This window comes from Platichthys flesus, chromosome 4 (genome assembly GCF_949316205.1).
Source record: "Platichthys flesus chromosome 4, fPlaFle2.1, whole genome shotgun sequence".
NCBI lineage: Eukaryota > Metazoa > Chordata > Actinopteri > Pleuronectiformes > Pleuronectidae > Platichthys > Platichthys flesus.
In genome coordinates this window covers 22,150,110-22,170,864 of record NC_084948.1, presented here as the reverse complement: position 1 = coordinate 22,170,864, position 20,755 = coordinate 22,150,110, and the positions used below count along the sequence as shown (strand labels likewise).

The following is a 20,755-nucleotide window of genomic DNA, read 5'->3' as shown; positions in this document are numbered from 1 at the left end:
GGCGGCCGAGTGGATCCCTCCGGTTAATGGGAGTTTATGATTAACAGCAAATGTTGGCCAACTCCTTTTCAATCTAGAAACAATACGTGTGACATGGGCCCCATTTCTTGAAGGGGCCGAATCGATGATACGGAATGGTGTGGGTTTTATGAGAAGCTGCGCCGCGCGGGGAGTATGACTGATGCCGGCCGTCCGGGCTGATCGGCCGAGCGCGGACGCTGCCTCTGTGATGTGTGGAGACGGAGGGAAGCAGGAGGCCGGCTGAGATGTGGCCACTGTTTGTGCCGCTCATGTATTCCCATTACCTCCAAGTCACAGAGCCACGAGGACAAAGAGGAGGAGGGAGGAGGCGGTGATTTGAAAGTTTCTCAGTCGAACCTTGAACCCAATTTCTTTCTGACAAAATGATTTGAAAAGGACAAAGACGGGTGTATTGAAGATTAGGATTTTGGTTCTTGATGACGCACATCTTTGTTTGGAATCGGAAGAAAGTTGCAATTACCAAGTAGATTATGTTTAGCTGCTGTCTGTTCTATCAGCAGGATTACGCAGTGTAAGGATGGAGTTTATTTTTTGTTTTTCCTTAACATTGCAAGATAGGATGATTTATGCATTTTCAGTTTTTCCGGGACTAATTAGTGGATCTTGATGAAAACAAATATCAGGTATTTATGGAACTGATATCTATGAGTTTTTTTGCAATTTGATGCCACTTGATCAAATCAAATGCAACTGTTAGACCCAGTTAGGTGGAGGAATGCACATTATTGAGCCATTCCTTTGTGTGTTTGGTTGGAAAAGCATTTGAAGAAGAACTCTGGTGTTTCTCCTTTTTGGTAATGAGAAGCTGATTACATCATCCCCTTGTAAGCGTCACATTGACTCCCACTTCCTCCGCTTCTCTTGATTGGTCTCTCGTAAGGCTAGAGCCATGATAACCCCTCGATCAGATGGAACACCGCGTTCTGCCTCGCCTCTTTCTTGTTGTTCATCACAAAATGTTATCGACAGCCCTCGACACCGACATGAGCTGCAGCGTTTAAATAACTCTGAATTCAGAGTGGAAGCGGAGGACTTAACTGTCACTCCACCGAGAAAATTTGTCATTTCAGATGTCGCTTCCTCTCACAGAAATGGGCAATCAGCGGGGATCGTGGGGGGGATGTTGACTTCAAGTTCAAATAGAGAGAAGTGAAGCAACAGAGTGTCGGGGTGAATTCTCTCTCCTACATTAAAAGAAAGTTTGTTTGTAATGTTAGTATTCATTAGCATGGCTCGCGTAATGACACATGATTTATTGACGGTGTGTGCCTTGATTTTTAAAACACAATGAAACAGAAATAGAGATATGGAAGCAAAAAGCAGTGGGAGGAAACGATCAGAGCTCATAATCAGTCCTCGTGTTTGGGGAGAAAAGTAAACTGAATCCTGAAATCAACAAGAGAATTAGGAACAGTGGGGGGTGCTGCTGGTGGAGCCCGTCCAATGGTTTGTGAAGGCCTGTGGATCCTGTAGGGGGCAGCAGCTAAAAGAAAAGGCAGATTGGACCTTAAATTTTGATTTTAAGAGCTGAACCGAGGAAGAAAAGAGGAGGTACACAAGGTGAGAAGAAGGTCAAGAAATAAACCAGGAGCCCCGTGTCCCTCGGCGTTGTTCAGGTCACAATAGGAGCCACAGCCAACAGAAGACTGATGACAGTAACGTGTGTATACTTGACTGGTTTGAGCCCTATAGAGAGAAACAGCAATGCGTGCGTGCTCGCGTTCCATTTGCTGCGAGCCACTCGAGAGTCTGCGGTGCGACCTGTAAACAGGTCCCTCTGCCTCCCAGCCCACGGTGCCCCGGTGTCGCCTGTATCTGCCTCGGTGGCGAGCCAAGCGTCGCCCGAGTCACGCTCCGATGGCTCAATTTAAATGGAAATTGGATGAACTGCTTGGAAGTGATCCAGCCATCCAGAACAATTAACCCATATTACCGGCAGGCCTTGGAGGAGTCATTTGACTTTGAGTGCGATCGGGGGAGGAAGGCTTGAGGTATTTAAAACTGCTGGAAGCAAAAGAGCCTCGAGTGCAACCGAGCTGTTTACTGCGTTCAGTTCAAGAGAGGTCAACGTGTTTCTAGCATCGTCCAGCTTTATTTCAACAAGTAGGATTTAAATGAATGATAATTTTGCCTCCCGGTGTCATTTAAGGGACAATAAAACTGTGTCTGAGTGGTTTCTGTTATTGCTTCACTGGATAGATTGAAGCTCTTATCTGCAGACTTCACTAATATGATGCTGTCTGAAGCTGGAATTTACAACCAGCATTAGAGGCAAAGCCATTCACAGAGAGTAACGGTCTCTCTTATCAACACATCTCAATGAAAGACAAAATAAAGAAATCCTGTTAACTCATCTCATGACACATTTCATTTTATAGACATTGTCTGTGATATGGTGAGCAGTTCACCAAAAAAAATAACTTTCATATTTTCAGAATAAAAGAATAGCAGGGTATAGTAGTTTTTTTTCGAATGTTACTCAAACAGCTGTAAACAGTGTTTTAAATATGGATATTCCAGGGACTACTCACAGTTGTGGATGAACACACATTTGTTGCTTTATTTACTACTTATGCCGACAGGATGGTGCACGTGGGATCAACTACAGTCCCTAGGTTCATGGTAATGAAGACACACGTCCTCTGGTACAGAAAAAATAAACAGCGTAATCTTTAACTTCAGGTCATTGTGGGTTTTATTAGTTTTAATAATTTAGATTTTGCAGCATACACTAAACACACTAAACAAAAACCAACAAAACAAGGAGAGAGCTGAAGGAAACCTACAACAATAGACATTTACTCCACAAATCTGACAGAACCTTCATATCTGATCGACTTAAACAGAAAAGAATAAATTCAAACCTCCATATACCTCAAGTTTAATCATACTAGTATACTATTTCTCCCTTAATCTTCAACCATAGTAGAACTTTTACATTCTTTATTAGGTGATGTCAACCTTGTATTTGTCTGATTCATAAGGACACAGCTGGATTTATCCTTTAAGGTGATGGTGACATTGGTCATTGATGAATTATTTTCTCCAGTGATTAAAAAAGTAACGTGTGCATTTGAAGATTCAACCACAAAATCTATTTAGAATCAATACACTTCATTAAAAATAGAACAGTTAACAGCATCGTTTGCCTCGTCTCTGGTGACATGTTTTAAAATAGGACAGAGGAGGAACATGGTGCGAGCTGGACGTTAAAGGGTCATTTCACCCAAGTAATAAAAAAATATTTCATTCATCTCCATTCTACTGCGTTGACAGCAGATGACTCACAGGCTAATATCTCACTACCTGGCCTTATAAAAGGAAAATCAGCTTGAACCCGAGCGCTCTGTATGCAGGAGAATGAGGCGTGCTGGACTCTCCAGTCAGTCAGGTAATGGGGGAAATTGTGTTGCTGCTGCACAGCTTATAAATCGCAGTGCTGGCAGTATTTATCTATGTCTCAGGCAATCCTAGTGGGAGATGGGAACGGTGAAATGAGAATCAACAGCCGGCTTCTCCTCCCCTCAGCTCCTGTCAGGTCATTTCACCCTCCTAACCCTCCTCCTCCAAGGCAACATGGGAGGAGAAACTGATAAATATGAAGCAAGTGGGGAGCCGCATGCCTGGGAGCCGCCGCGCTCCCCCCACGGTTCCTGGGGGCCTTTTAACATATTTTGTCCGAATCTAACTGGAACTCAAATAAGCTGCCTCTCTTTCTGAATTCCACTTGCAAAAATTTAATGCGTGGAAGCATTTATTTATCTTTAAAAAACCCTTTCTGTCCATTTTTACCACGTCAAAGGCCGTCGACTCTCACCCTTCGATGCATTTTAACTCAAACTTTGCATATTTCATCTTACAAATCTGAGGTTTTTACACTCCAGTGGCGGCAGGTCTGCTTCGTAATAAAAGGCGGCACATGAGATATTTCTGCTCTCCCATTCTAGACAATCAGCCTTTGACTCCGTCTCTAACAGTCACACCTTGTTAGCACATCTCCGTCGGATACAACGGAGGTGACAGACGTGGTCATGGGGAGAAGGGCGGATGGAGAAAAGAGGACGGGAACACAGGGAAGTAACAATAACACGCAATTTCAGGCCTCATTGTAATTCCACTCTCATCTCGGTCCCAAGTGACAAGCGGCGAGCCACCCAGGATTCTAATCATTCCTGTTGTCAGATTGGTACCCCAAGTGAGATCGACTTGATTGCTTGAACAAATTTGCAAAGTAATGATGCAATTTGCCGCAGACTGCCTTGGGAGGGTTCGGGCCGTCGGATCCGTGCGCCCCGTGCAGGGACTCGCAGGAGAACAGGCTGCGAGTTGTTGTCTCTTCTCTGGGAGGCTCGTGTGCAAAGTAAATTAATCTCACTGTTAATCATCACACCTGCAAGAGGGCCGCCTTATATCTGCAAGGTCTCAGAGCGAGGTCAACAACAAGGGGCTGAAGGAGGATTTATACCTCAGCCGCTTAGCTTAGCACAAAGAATACAAACAAAGGAAAATGTTAGCCTGTTTTTAGCAACCACTATAGCAGCACTTCTAAAGATTCTATTGTTTGTACATGTCAAGAGGTCACACAATACCAATACACACCATAGGCTACACATATACACTACAGAAATCTGATTGGTCAGATGGATGGGTCGGCAAAACCTCTGAAGTGGCTTTTAGGGTTCAGTTTTGCATCAAATAGATACATTTTGTGTCTTTTGACCAGGATGAGAATTGTTCGATAAACCACAAATCTATTATTGAAACCACGATGACAGGTTAATGTCGCCTAACCTCGCAAAATCACTTAATCTAAAAAAACAGCATTGTTTTTGTGCCTAAATCCAACTAACACTTAAACATAACATCACCACACAATAAAAGCACTACATTATTATTATGTGATTTTAATTTGTGTCATATCTACTGGCCACCAGTAGGGGGCACAGACTTGTTTTAGATTTGGCTTAATGCAGTGACTGTGCCTGACGAATCACAAAGTATCAATTATAAACATGTTTATTCATTTAACACTTAAGAAACAAGAGGCCACATATTAATTAACAAGATTTCAAAGTGCCTCCGGCCTTACAGAGATCCAGATTAGCAGGTTCCTCCTGTTTCTATTATTTGCGCTAAGATAAGCCGAGCTGCTGTAGATACATATTTGAAATATAGGAGCGTGTGTCAATCTCCTCGTCCAACGCTCGGCATGAAGTGCAAACCCCAAAATGTCAAAGTTTGAATTTAGGGGTTTAACACAAAATGGTTTCTTACTTACCTCTGTAGACACTGAGTCTGTAACAACCCTGCAAGACTTCAGGAGCGTTTGATCCTCTGGTGTAATGAGACATGTCATTTTCCACTAGCTTCGCTCGGTGAGCACTGCAGCCTGATGAACCCCAATCATCACACTCCATGAATACGAATCGGTCGCTGTCCGTCAACTCAACGCTAATGGTTTAAGAGTCCGGTGACATGGTCGTGCGCCAAATATAAAGACCGCTTATTTCCAGCTTGACAAGATTCCTCACAGCAATTACTCCATTATTGAATTTGACACATTGTAATAGAAAAGACTTACAGAGGGCCAAGGTGTGAGGAGAGGAAGCTGTGTATCTGTCCTTCACTGAAAGGACTAGTCGCTGAGTCCTAACCAGATCTTGACAGTGACTTCACTCATGTTTTACTTGTAAACAAGTCCAGGACAAACTGAAAGTATTCATGTGAAGACAGGTTTGTCAAACAGGGACATTTTGGCCGAAACTCGAACTTTTAAAACTGCAAAAGATTCCCACAACAATTTCAAATTAGGGTTTCCATGGTTTATGTTGATGGATAATATTATTAAGTGTCTCTTTAATGACCTTTTGTACCTTATTTTATTACAAAAAAAATAATTGATGATTAGTGCTGGACTTTAACATTGACCTTTACTACAGAGTTGAGGCACTTGACACTTATTTAAATGTCAATATTTAAATAATCAATACTCCAGTTTGAGATACTAAGATGAGGTCAAGTCAAATACTTTTTTGACTTGTTTTACTACACTATGCTCGGAGTATCTTACAGCAACAGTTACTTTTAAAGATTGAAATTATTAAATACAGAACAAAGATATTTATTTTATTATCGATTCAACAACCAAATACAAAAGCAGTTGAAACCAGTTCTGCTATAAACAGCCACAGCATTAAAGGAGCTATTTACAGATTAATTATGAATGAACATATGTTTAATACAGCAAACACTTCCTTCTCCACTGTTTATTTTTTAACCGTGCACAGCTTCATATGTAACAAAGTACAATGAACCAGTCTTAAAATAGAAGACGTGTTTTGGGTGCTTGCACAGTGCTTGAGATTAAAGTCTCGATTGTCACCGACACGCATCCTCAAACGCTCCGTGCCACAGTGCGGCCGAGTCAGTGCTTCTTGTTAGATTGGTCTGTGTAGTGAACTGTCACTGAACCACCGCTGAGCTGCTGGAACCGCTGGAGCACCGCTGGCGAAACGATCACCCCGACACTGGGGGGCTGCTCCCGGCTCCCACTGGCAAAGCAATCACTGTGTTATTATTTATCTGGTTGGAGAGAATGAATTACTGAATATTTTGAGATTAGGCCGCTTAATCCCCAAATGAATGGCCCAGAACATTTATAGAAACCGCAGCAGCATGTGCGTCCTGCATCTGTGTTGTGCGTCGTTCATTCTCCATCACTTGCCTTTCCATGCTTTTTTTTTTAAATATGTCTCACATTATAATATTTTTATGCAGGGTTTTTTTCTTGTGATGGTCCCTGTTGTGGTAGCATAGAAAGCATTACTCTCTCATCTACTTTTTCTTTGTAGATAATCCAACTCTGTGTCTTCACACATCTCCTGTGGCTGTGTTTGATTTGCTGTGGCCCTGACCAAAGCTCAGCACACTGTGGTGTCGGCCCTGATTACCAAGTAGCACAGATCTCTGCCGAACCCAGGAGCGGGCGAAACAAAGACGAAGCAGCAGAAATCACAGTTGGTTAGCACAGTTAAAATAAAGGCAGCGGAGGATGTGAGAATCCTTGCACAATATGAATAAGTCAGAAAGAAGCTCGGGCCCTACAGCGGTTTCCATCATCTCTCTCCTGCCAGGTTGAAGGTGGATCTCACAGCCTCTCCCTTTGTTTTGCCTGAGATGGCTGATTATATCGAAGAGGCCAGCGGAGGAGACACAGGTCCGCTCCTCCACACCGAGAGGAAATGCAATGTTCCACAAGACTACACTTTCATTACTCCAAATAAATCTCCATTAAACAAATGCCACGTGCATAATTAGTCTATAGGAATAATTATAATCGGGATTAGTTTCTTCATGGGACGACCTATGTAAATTGTGATTGGCAGCCGGCAAATATGGAGTGAATAAATCTGGCTTCAGAGATAGACGGCAACACGGCAAGCAGCAGAACACAGAGGAGAACAGGGAGCTGGGTTCAGAGGAGCACGCAAACATTCATAATGTGATATATACAAGCCTGAACTACTATATTATCTTTGTATAATGAATCCACAGTCAGAGAATGAATTACAATACACAAGATATAAAGCTCAACGTACGTTATTCATATACTAACTGATACAGTCGACTTCTGAAGCCCTGCGATGAATCAAATCCTCTTTAAGGTTGTAATTCTTGTTTTTTGTCTGAGTTGTTTGTCTCCTGCAATTGACATGAAAGAGGGGAACTGACTATTCGAAACACTGTTCAGTATAAAGGTTAGGGTTAAATCCTGATCCAGATCTAAAGCAAAGTTAACATATTCTTCCATGGCCAAAGTCACATTGTGGAAATCTGTTAATTAGTTTGTTGTGTAATTCTGCTGATAGGTGGAAGTTACTGTTTCATCCACCCAGAACACTGAGGGGGAGACGCAGCCAATCAGCAGCCAGACTGACCTCACTCTCACTCCTCATGTAAAGACCTCAGTCACAGAGGAGGAGAAGCAATCTGAGGACACTGTTCATGTTGCATCCATCCAGATCACTGAGGAGGAGATGCAGCCAATCAGCAACCAGACTGACCTCACTCTCACTCCTCATTTGAAGACCTCAGTCACAGTGGAGGAGGTGGAGAAGCTGTCTGAGGACACTGTTGATGTTGCATCCACCCAGAACACTGAGGAGGAGATGCAGCCAATCAGCAAACAGTCCCAATCCACTATCATTCTCCTGCAGGAGTCTGAAATGAGAGAAATCTCCCAGGGTTATGGTGGAAAGGAGCCAGATCAAGATCAAGCTTAAAAAGAGGAAGAAGCACAGACATGCTCAGATCAAGCCACAGGTGGATGGAGATGATTTCCAAGATCCTTTTTGACTGTTTTCTCAACCATTGCAGCTCGGAGGACACCAGGAGCACTGGGGCAGACTGTGCGCCAGGTTTTTGACAGTTTAAAGATGGTCCTGACACGGAGCTGGAGGAGGATGGGCCTGTTTCTGCGTGAAATGTTGAACAGCAGAGCAGGAAGTTTAAGTTCTAGAAGACGTCATGGATCAGTGGTTGACATTGATGAAGAGGTGCCCAAAATCTGGCTGTACCTCACTAAGGTGATCCGCCCTCTGCCTGCGGAGGCGTCTCTGTTGATCAGCTTATTCAAGGATCTTGTAAAAAACCTTCTAGTGGTTGACTCCTGTGGCGTGAATCACAGCAATATTTCCATGGTATTAAAGAAGCGGAGATATCTGTAATAAAAAAAAAAAAATACACCTGTTGTAAGTCAAATACATGATGCAACAGGACAGAGTGTGACTGTGTGATTTGTTTAATCTATACAAACAGAAGCCAAACAAGTCACCTACCAATGGGGGTCCCCGTTCTCATTCCTTCAAAAAGGAAGCTGGAGACTTGATCTGTCCGAGGGGGGGGGGGGGTTCCCTGCTGGCGTGGCATTCCCAATATTCATGTGGAGACGGTGGAGCCCATTATTACCAGTCTGTGGCTTTGGTATGTTCCACTTGATGTGAACCTTTCATCTCCGAAGCCATCTCTTAGGATAACAATAACCAGGCCTACCCATCCTTTGAACTCGCCAGGTGGGGGCAGCGCTGCCGATATGAAGTGAACAGATTACTTCGGGGGAGGAGAGGGAGGGGGGGGTGTTTTTGCATTTTTTTGTTCACGCATTGTGCCGCTGGTCTGTCAATACATATGGTAAAACCGGTGTCAGCAAGTTAAATGCATATGCAAAAGAGCCAGACAGGTTGTGCATGTGGCTTCTTTTACATTTTAATGGAAAAGCTGGGAACGACAGATAAAGCCATTGGTAGAAAATGAAAAAAAAAATAAAGAATAAAACAGAGGGCTGTGCTTCGACAACCACAAACCAGAGGAGACAGCTTCAGACCTGCCCTTTGGAAAGCAATCTCTTCAGAGCCACTTGGCTTCACCTGAGCAACCTGAAAAAAACTGCCAAGATATGACACAACCACGAGATGAACAGTTATGATATGTTCACATTTATTGTGCAGTGACTTTTATATACATACAATTTTTATACACCTAATTTACATGAACAGAAATAAATTAATCTGCTAATGTTTTTTGAACTCATCTGGCTTCAGTGTTCCCACTGACTGGACACAGCAAAACTTTGAAGGAGTAAAAGCACAATAATTCCGAGTGACACATGAGTGACAAGGCAGTTATACACGAGTCAATGTAGTTTTCATTTAGTGTTATATCTTACACACATAAAGAAGCAGTTGGTAAGAGTTTTTTTGAGATAACTTGGAAATCTGAAAAACAATGACAGGACATTTTGACTGAGCGTTTGAGGTCAGTCGTCACGAAGCATCGCTCTGCTTTTTAAAACTGGGCGACGAGGTCAGACAATAACAGAGCAGAGTCCCTGACAGGTTTATATTTGGAAATCTTTGTGTCAGCACAATCCTCTAAGCGCCATTTACCATTTATACTTTTAAAGACAGATTTTGTCTACAGACTTTACACGTCAGTATCGAACACAGTTAAGTTTTCAGTTTAACTTTTTAGGACACTTTACAATCAGTAATAATCATTTTGAAAAACAAAAGTTCTAGATAATGTTAAAAAAACAATCATCTATATAACAGGTGAGACAAATGAATTAAAAAATAAACTTAAAATAAAAATAAAAACTCACTTCAGCACGATATATTGGTCATATTATAATTATATTAGAATCTTACTGTTTCTTAGAAGTTATGCTTTTAGTGTTAAAATACAAAGATGTATTTGTTATCCATGTCTATACATGCAGTTTTTTGTTGTAATTTAATGAAGGCATTAATTTATTCTAAAATTTTATTTTTAATTCATAAAGACGTTTCATTTATTTAACTCGTAGACTTATGTTTGTTGGTTAGTTTCTGTTTGGAAGTTATCTCCCATTGTTTGAGACAATGAGGCCAATCAGGTCAATATTTCCAATGAGAAGTCTTACTAACTGCATCTTTACTATGACTATTACTATTGTGCTACATACAGTAGTATTGATCACTGACAGACACAAAGATAAAATACATCTTAGCTAATTAGTGTGTTCTTTATAAAAAATTAAATCTAACAGGCTAATGTGAAAATCATCGTAGTGTGTGGAAATAATAAAAAAATACATTAAATGAGGGGCTGGGGCCCACGCGCGTGAAAATGGGACCATGGGGAAAATAAAACGTGACCCACTGGAGACGTGATCTCTGGGTTTCCCATATACACAAAGTGTAAATACAAACATGGACCTGCTCTCATCTTTTCAGTCTGTGGGAACGGATAGGGAGTCTACCTCTCTACTGCTAGCTTATGATATACACTGATACTAACTAGAGTGACATGCCTATGTAACACGAAAACAACACATCGACTCCAGCCTCCTCTTAACCGTACAGGAACACAGAAAGAATTTACAGGATACATTAATGGGTCTTAAGCACTAAACCGCTGCAAGCAGCGAGTAATCTAAGCTATCCATACATGCAGCTTGTGGTGAGTTACTACAGTACTATTCAGTGGTTTGTTGGCGGCTGTGTGAAAACCCAGAGTTTGTGTTTCTTATTACTATTATTTCTATCACCGGATAATGATTTTCAACATGGCTCTGATGTTCCATCACACTCCATCTATTCAGCCTCTCATGAATGTGAACAGATAATCACACGGCAGCCACCGCATCACCACACCATACAGGAACACCTGATTATTGCACACAAGCACTGAACTTGCAAATGTTCATGCAGAATGTATGAGGAACACACTACACTCGAATCAGTGGTTGCTCACTATGTGACAAATGACCATACAGTTCTTTGGAAGACTAAAATACATTGTTTGGGATGGTCAGGGACATTTAACTACGTGGCACACTGCCGAGACGCCTACAGCGCATTTCTTACAAGCAAAAGGTGGTGGAGAGATGTTTTATCAATATTAAGATGCTCGACACCATCTGACTGCGTTACAGTACCTTCTTTAGACAGTAGAAAAAGAGGAGTGTTAGAGATGAGAATTGCACTGAGGAGAAAAGGGGAAGGAGACAAATTCTGTGAGAGAATCTAACGACCTCTTTTCCAATCAAATTCTAGCGTCGGCATGTAAAACACGTTACATCCATATTCAACATTCATAGCATTGTTTCTGTTAAAACACAAAAATAGTTAAGACTCACAGAAAGAATCCCAGCAAAGAAAGAAAATGATACCAGGAGTTCATCTGTTTGGAGATGAGTATAAAATTGATGTTTAAACTTAAGATTTAAAATAGATGCAATCTTTTCAGACACACATTTCCCCCCAGAAACTACTTCCACAGACTAGACTACTGACTAGACGAGTGCAGCGGTTGTAAGGCGGAAGGATGAGCGGAGGAGATGTGAGAGTGAGAGGGGGTTGTGGTGATGGACCCTGTGTGTAATGGAGCTTGCATCGTCTTCACTCCGACTCAGGGGGATTGAGAGCCTGACCTGTAGCTCTTAAAGCTGCCCAGCAGACTCTGCACTCCTTTCTTGACACGTCGAGCCACAGAGTCAGCCGGAGGAGTGGGCAGGCAGGAGGCGAGGCTGGGCGGACGTGCATCCAAACACTTCTGGTAGCGAAGCTTTGAAAAGAGGAACACACACACACACACAAAGTATAAACAGGGTATTCCAGACACCAGACTAAACACTGGAGTAAACATGTAAACAACTGTGATTCACATTTGACTTTGAGAAAGAACAAACAGTGGAGCATCTCTTCATCTCATCTCTCCATCTCATGTGTATCTGTTTACAACTCACCATGCACGCAGCCTGGACAGCCTCACTCAGACTGGCAGCGTTGGGCTCGCACCAAAACATGTGACAGTTAAAATCTCGTGGACCCTCGGCCATGATGAAAGCAAAAGAGTGGACGTCCTTCCCAACTCCCATGAAAGACAGGAAACGCACCCGGTTCTCTGACAGAACCTCGTCATTCTGGATAAATGACAAAGTAAAATACCTTAAGAGCGTACTTAAAACACTTTGAGAGACAATAATGGCAACGACAGACATTCAACAAAAGCCGATAAAACAAAGCATTTACTAAAACTAAAAAAATGTCTGTCTTAATGTCACATTTGTGGTTTGAGAAGTTATGAGTTAGACAAGAAAAAAGGAGCATGTTGAATCAAACTGAGTGAAGGGAGGTGATGACAACATTTTACATTGAAGCCCTTTTCCATGACCACATCTGTGTTGAGGTACATAATAAATTACATTTTAGTCCCTGATATAAACAATCAGACTCCTCGTTTTGAGTTTTTAATCCATTACCTGTTTTGAAAGTATTGTGAGTGTGGCTGGGGCAACATCCACAGAGACAGGAGTCCAATCATTTTTATCTTTGCCATGCATTGCCGCCTCTATCGCGTCATTGATTATTTCCACACCTGAGAAAGAAAAGACACACAATACATTGCGTTACTCCAGCTCACATAATCATGAAGACAAAATATTCTCAACATTTCCAAGCAGCTGAAGAATTAACACAAAACATTACATGTTTGATAGTGTTTTCTTACCGACTGGCTTCGCCACATTCTCACAACCAAGATAATAAACATGGAAGCGCTGGAAGAGTTCATTTTTTGGAACCGGAAACTCTGTTGAGAAAGGAGGAAGCATTAAGTGATCTGTTGTCACACTTTTGAATTTGTACCACTTTCAAAGTTGAGACACTTTACCTTCAACTGGGAAAACCATGGGTTTATCTGGGTCAGAGTTGAGTCTGCTCACTCCTGGCCTCGTTGCCTTTCTCTCCAACATTATCTAAAGTTTAATTAAGGGATGAAAACACATGAAGTCCATGTAAGAAATCCATAGCTGATCATGAGCGAAGCCACTGTATTGACTTAATCATGAAACTTAAATCAGATGCAGCAGCGGCTGACCTTTGAGCACATCTCATGCAGACTGGTGGCGATGTTCTTGGCGGGTGAGTCACAGCGGAAGACATGACACTTCAGAACTTGGGTCAAGTTGTCCCGGGCCACATAAGCAAAATCCCTGCAGGTGGATGCAAAAGGTCACATTCACATATTGAATTATTAACACAGCATAAATGTGTGAGCTATACAAATCTAGCCTTTACATGCACATAAAACATAGACACATACACTGTGGCAAGAAAGAACCTCACAAGACAATTTGAAAAACAGACAGAAGTCAGTGAAGTATACCTTTCCCTTTTTTCGAGATGGAAAACGCAGCATGAAAGAAAAAACATGATCATTAGACCAAAGTACAAATCAGGATGTTATTTTTGTGTGTAATGCTTATAACCGTCCAGCAGAGGGAAGCAGAGTGCAATAAAGAGAGTATAGGATATGACACTGAGTCGTGACAACAGGAGTGCGTACATTATGTTAAATGTGAATCTAAATGCAGGCTCAGCCGTTTAAAAGGCATTCAATTCACAATAATGACAAAAAGTTGTGTCCTCACACACCATCAGGGAGAATATGAAGCAAGTTTCATTTAAATTAAAAAGGTAAAAATGTATCTTAATGCAAAAATTATAAGAAAGATCCTGTCAGTTGCCGTTAAAGTCAGAGAGAGTTTGAGACGAAGTACATCAATTATGTGAGAGAATCTAACAACCTCTTTTTTTTCAAGCAAATTCTAACGTTGGCATGTAAAACATATTACATCCATATCCAACATTCACAGCATTGTTTTTTGTTAAACTGAAATACAACTAATCAATGATGAATGAGTCATCTTTAAGCATGAGGTAGTTTTTTAAAGTTCTGTAATTAAACTGTACTGTACATTTGCTTGGGCCCTACAATGAATAGAATGGTTACTGACCTGCCGTTGTCTCTGCCCACACCCCAGACACGGATGCTGCCGATCGGCTGAGCATGAAGCAGAGTCTGTCCCAGTGGGTCGATCAAGTTCATGGTGTCGTTCTCCAGCACCATCAACATGTCCTTACCCTGTCACAACACACACACTCTCATTACGAGCAGCCTAGCTTCATGATATTTCACCCACCACTAATCTGATCTGTGGGCTGCTTTTATTTAAAGGCATTAGTACTCACTATTTTTAATATTTTGATTCAATTTTGATAGATATCTAGTAGTCTTAACATTTAAATATACAAAGAGTTGGCTTAAGTAACTGGATCAGAAATTCTTAAATTGAATACTTAAATGCTAGATGGCAATATCAGACAATAAGCAACAACCCTCAGAAAGATGGGCGCAGCCATTGTTCCACTAATCATGTGTTAAACAAGTAAATTGTATTTCTAACACATCTACATTACAGCAGGCTGTTCAAACGAGACTGTAAAATCCTCTCACCTCTCCCCAGATACCAGCAGTGTCATGAAGGTTGTGTTTGTGATAAGACAGCTGCCTGATGCAGTTGTTGACAGCCACACTACTCTTGCCCGGTGCCATGTCCTCCTCAGACATCTCCACCCAGCCCAGCGAACGCACCGCAAAACACTGAAAAGTGCAAATACACAAGATATTAGTACAAAACAGGAAGGTGCAAGGAAACTGAAGTATATAGCAATCAAAATCTTGTTTCTGGAAACACTGGAACAATATAGATAGATGTGGACCTTGATGTCTTAAGTTGAATTGAATAAAGCAATAATGTTGATGATAATAATAATGAAAAATGGCTCATCTGAAACAGGCAGTGAAAAAAATACTTGGCCTCCCTAGAAACTATACATACCAACTGCTATTGCATTGTAATATAATTATCTATTTTCCCATCACACACAAAAGCAACCAAAGTAGCATTTATATCTACAATACTCAAAACAAGCTTATTGTTTAAATTCTACTTGTAAACTTCTGTTTAGAAGTTCCTCCATTTCATTTGAGCCATAGCACAGCACTGTGAAGACAAATTCCAGACCTGATGCTAGATTTGTGGTTGAGATAAACAGCAGCAGAAGTATAACTGAAACTAAATCTGGTTATGAGACAATGTTTACTGTCATCTAGTTCAGGGAATCCAACATCAAACACTGATTTACCTTAGTTTCTATGTCGGTGGAGAGTGGAGCGAGCTTCTCATCTTCCTCAGACTGGGAGCAGTTGTAGCTAAAATAACAAAGAAAAGAGTCCAAGAGAAGGAGAATCAGAAAAGCACAGGATGCTAAATACCACCTACTAATAAATTAAACTGCTTTCATGGCACATACTTGAGATTGATGGATGCATAGCGTAGAGTTGCCCCTTCAAACTCCTTCAGACTTTGATCAGATGCAACTTCGCCCTCCTCCTGAAGTTACAGATGGGAAAAACAGACAATTAAAAATTTCAACTTTGCTAAGCATATTCCAGCTACAAGATGTAAAGATACAAAGAATACAAATACTTTTGTTGACACAAAAATATGACAATATAAACCAATACTTAATAATAGGTCTGGAGTAAATGTAATGTTTTCCAAGATGTACCTTCCACAATTCTGCATCACCCGCTCCTTCATCTGTGCTGGAGAGTTGAGCCCATGATTCCTGCAAAATATAACAAAGTTAATATTACCTCAAGCTTCACATGTCTGTGTCTCCGGCCAAGTTAAAGGAGTGTTGGACCTCACCTCAGGCTCCTCACAGGGAGTAGTCTCCAGTGACATTGTGGATGACATCATGGAATCACCAACTTTACCCAGGGGTGAAGGAGGCTCCCACTGGGTGGTGCCTGTGGGGATGTGCCAGTAGTAAGTGCCCGATGTATCTCGCACTCTCATCCATCCTGAGGGCAGGTCTGTGTCTGTCTCAAAAGCACTAGAGTCCCAAAAGGAATCTTAAAGGCAGGAAGCAAAAGAGAAGCACAGGAAAGGGAAAATGTTAAATAAGTGGTAAAATACTGTCTTATTTGTAAACTGCCAAGTCATAACATGCATAATCTCAAGGTATTTTAAATAGTAAAGCTGAGACCTTAACAATTATATAGAAACCCAACAGTTCCCAGGACTCACACTTTGGGGACTGCAGAGGTAAAAACTTTCAAATTAACTGAACTGGAAGAAACCTCCAGCAGAAGCAGGTTCAATGTGGGCGGCCTTCTGCTTCGAACTGTCAAACATCGACCAGTTTGTCACAGTTGGACTGGCCTTCGGCAGCACAAGGAGAAATCTTTCCACGTTGTGAACATTCAAAAAACATCCTTACAGTTCCGACTATCCATGACAGGTAGAACTAGGCATACCACCTGCCCTCTCCTATCCCTCCGGTGTGCACAAGGGTGTACATGTTCATTGGGCAATCACATAAATCAATGCTGTTCAGGAATAGCAGCAGGTCCACATGCTGTGGTTAATCCTGATGACCTCTGAAGCCTCATTAACACCCGAGAACCACACCACAGTTCACTGACACAAACATTTCAGTCAAATGAAAGTCAGAACCTTTTAGGCAGATGTTAAACACAGTGTCCCACACACTTTTGGTTGTTTCTCTCCAAAATCACATTGTATATACTAATTGTGTATTCCAACCACTGTATATAATTGTAGAACACCTTTGTTGGACAACCACAGCACAATGTAGGTTTACCTAAGCTTATACTTAAAGACGATTCCTGCTCTTCCTAGAAATGTAACTGTGAAATCTATCCGACCTATTAGCTCTAAAGCCGAAGGAGTAGCAGGGAACTCTCCATTTACTCTAATGTTAAATCAGAGAGGGAATTTCTGGAAGGATTCATCAGCATTGGAGAGGACACCAAAGCCGACCTCGAAAAGCAAGAACAGATGTGGGCTATGAATTTAAAAGAGATGGAGAATAACTGCTCGAGTAGGAGGAGAAGGAACTTAATGAGACCAAGAAACAACTAGTTAAGGAAAAGAAAGAACTGGAGAAGGAAAGGAAACAAATGGAGAAGGAGGAAAAGACCTAAAGAAGAACAAGAAACAACTAGATGATGAAAAGAAAAAACTGGAAGAGGAAAGGAAAAAAATGGAGGAGGAGAAGGAGAAGGAACTAAATGAGAACAAAAAACAACTAGATATGCACAAGAAAGAACTGGAGAAGGAAATTAAACAAATGGAGGAGGAGAAGGAACTAAACGAGGACGAGAAACAACTAGACAAGAGGATCATTGGATCTGCAACATGTTGCCAACACTTTGAGGAAGGCTGCTGGTTTTTCAGCTCAGGTCGAGCAACAGTAGCTCCCTTTCCAATCCCTTCACCTCTCCACCTTGCCACCTCACTCGTATGTCCCACCCTCTCCCCTTTAACGTTCCCTTCTCTCCCTCATGTCTCTTACCCATTCCCAACCTCTACCCTCACCCCCAACCACTTATTCCTTCTCAAAATAGAAACTAAGAAAATAAGACCTAAAGTCATTGTTAAATTTCCTCCCTTCTCTACAACTGCAATTCTTTGACATGGTCTGTTACAAGGTAGAATCAGTGGTACACTTATCAAATATTATAATCTGTTATGTTGTTATTTCCTGCGAATAAGGGAAATTTCCTTTTGTATGAACAGAAAACTTCTTTTCTCAAAACCTGTCATTGTGTTTTGGAAAGTGGTGTAACACCATATCATCAACTCCATGTGGTGTTTACCTCTGTTGCCATTGGGAGTGCTGTCAGCCGTGTTATCCTGAGACAGTGCGGGCCAGCTGGTCTCTTCATCACTCGGTGTCCCGTTCATGTTGGAGAAGAGGAGGCAGGCGTTTCTCCCCACAACGCCGCCCTCCTTCTGAGACTCTGCATCACTCTGATCCTCTGCCACTGTCTCTCCACTGGTATCGACTGATGTCTCATCATCTTCCTCTGAATTGTTGTCTTTGTCTTTACCGTCCTCTTCCCTCTCCTTGTCTTTCTCCTCTGTGGACTCCAGAGTGTCGATGAGTAGCGGCTCATTGAGGATGATCTTGGACTCCTCCTGACTGAGACCAGGGGTCATTGTGATTTTTGGAGATTTATTCTGCTCCTCGTTTTCCTGCTGTTCTTCCTGAGAGGTATTCTGGTGAGGGAAATCTTCCTTGTTCCCATTCTGGCTGATGTTGCAGTTGTGGTCCTGGTCCAGATGGTTCTCGGCCACCTTCCGCAGCTGGTTCCGGCCTTCCTTCACCCATTTGGCGTTGTTTCCGGTGGAATCCTGGTCGCACCAGTGGCTGCTGTCATTCAGCTTGTTCTTCAGCTCCTCGTCTTGCTTTTGCTTGTTCACAACATATGGCATCTCTTCATCATCATGGCCGCCCATGGTAACTTTCCATGTAGGTGCTCTGGTGAGAGGGAGAGACTTGTTAGTATTACCGTTAGCAGACAAGCTAGCAGGCTAGCAATAAATAATAGATATTCAGCAGAGTTTCTCACCGCGGCTTGTGAAAACGAACCACGGTGATGTTATGATTATATTCAGATTGTATTGGTAGCTGTTAGCTGAGTAGCAATCACAAATGAATGTTAAATATACACATTAAGATGACCGCAAGCAGCACCAACAACCTAGCGACCGAAGTCAGTTTGACACGAGACGATTCCTGGTTACCTATCACCGCTGTTACACCGACTGTTGGATTTTTCATACGAACACAAAACGCACTTCAAATAGCTTCACTTTCCATTAGCCATCACGACATTTTTCTCTTTAGCCACTGAGCTAACAGTTAGCTGGCCCTGCCATTTTATATCCAGTCGGCTAAATAAAAACCCGTCTCTGAAGACAAACTACACGCTGACATGCTGTGAATCAGATGCCAGCGCAGCAGCTGGAAAATAACGGGCAGCGTCCGCCATCACCGCGGCCGTCATCTTGGCTAGGCTAACGGTGTAGCTCCACAAGCGAGTGCGGCGACTGTGATTCACGGAGCGTGTGTTGATAACATGCGACTTACCAGCTGCACTAAAACCTCCCGATGTCGAACTGTGCGGACCCGTGCGGGCTACCTACATATTTCCCACGAACCGTGTAGGGGCTGAGTTCGGGGTGTTTTCTGTCCGTGGGCTCGGCTGCTGATGGAGGACGAACGTGCGTCACCGATCCACGTCACGGACCGAGCCCGCAGCGGCTGCCACTCACCAAGGCAACGAAGAAAAGGAAGGCGGAGATAATAAATAAAATATAACAAATAAAATAAAGTGCACTTCTTTAGAGTTTAATAATATTATTGATCCAGGGCTGCATTTTGTCAGGATGAAAATGGCCATGCGTTAAATCACCCTGCAACCACTGCACCACTTTATATAGGTTTCTTATGATAAACTTGTAAATGGCTCATAACTAAATTATTCATCAAACGTTCATGAGATCATTAGTTTCAATTTGACAAGTGTGACATTCGTTAAATAAAAACAATTTTTTCCCAACAATTGGAGTTAAATAGTATCTTAAATTTGAGTTGTTACAGCATAAAAAAAGTAAATGTCCAGTGTGTAAGATTTAGGTGAAAGGGAATTATTGGAAGAAATTTAATTTAAAATAACCCTAGTGGTGTTTCCACTAGTGTGTTTCATCTAAATTGTATACATTTTTGTTTTCTTCACCCTAGAATGGTCCATTCATATTTAAATACTTTATATTAACATCAGGAGTGAGTCCTCTCTATGGAGGCAACCATGTTTTTTTGTTTTTTTTACAGTAGCCCAAACTGGACAAATCAAACATCTTTTGAGTTTTTATGACAACTGAAGGCTACCACAGGTTCTCTCTCAACTGGAGGGAGAGGTGAGGGGTGTTCAGCTGCAACATTCAACTCCACCACTAGATGTCACTAACTTCTACACACTGAACCTTTAAGAAACCTAAGACACCCTTATGAGTTAATTATGAAAGCAAAACTAATGTAAGATAAATAACCCATTGGCACTAATCATGGTGGTTTAAATTAAACCTTACTGATAAAAGGGATATTTTTTCTCTTCACTTTCTTCAAATGGCATTTGTTTTAGAGGTAATAATAAAAGTCAGTTATTAACTTCACTCAACACGTTTTCTGTATTTTAATAATGAAAATGGACTGAAAACATTTTCTTCAAATTAAATTACTTTTCTTGATTTTAATCAGACTGTCACCCCCATTAGGAAATCAAGGCCATACAATCTTATTGTTCTAAATTGGCATTAGTCCTGGATTCATGATCACAAATTTCAGCTGGCAAATATATTTCGTATTTCTCATTAAAACATTCATTCTGTTGGTAATTTAACAGTCACCACTGAAAGCAGGTCACTTTAGCCCACTTCAATACTAAGCTA

General features: G+C 41.7%; 1 protein-coding gene and 1 long non-coding RNA gene across 2 annotated transcripts; both read right to left on the bottom strand.

Annotated features, from left to right (window-relative positions):
* Window positions 1–6,214: 6,214 nt before the first annotated feature.
* Window positions 6,215–8,697, bottom strand: LOC133951971 (uncharacterized). Its single transcript, XR_009920507.1, has 3 exons — window positions 8,619–8,697; window positions 8,345–8,516; window positions 6,215–8,262 (listed from the first exon to the last, which is right to left on the bottom strand). It is a non-coding gene; the product is annotated as an uncharacterized LOC133951971 (long non-coding RNA).
* Window positions 8,698–9,515: 818 nt separating this feature from the next.
* Window positions 9,516–19,551, bottom strand: apbb1 (amyloid beta (A4) precursor protein-binding, family B, member 1 (Fe65)). Its single transcript, XM_062385867.1, has 14 exons — window positions 19,395–19,551; window positions 18,118–18,782; window positions 16,142–16,347; window positions 15,999–16,058; window positions 15,741–15,820; window positions 15,573–15,639; window positions 14,881–15,027; window positions 14,381–14,508; window positions 13,462–13,576; window positions 13,255–13,339; window positions 13,093–13,173; window positions 12,845–12,960; window positions 12,329–12,505; window positions 9,516–12,147 (listed from the first exon to the last, which is right to left on the bottom strand). The coding sequence occupies exons 2-14, from the start codon at window positions 18,758–18,760 to the stop codon at window positions 11,992–11,994; spliced, it is 2,061 nt and encodes a 686-aa protein (XP_062241851.1). The 5' UTR covers window positions 18,761–18,782; window positions 19,395–19,551; the 3' UTR covers window positions 9,516–11,991.
* Window positions 19,552–20,755: the final 1,204 nt, after the last annotated feature.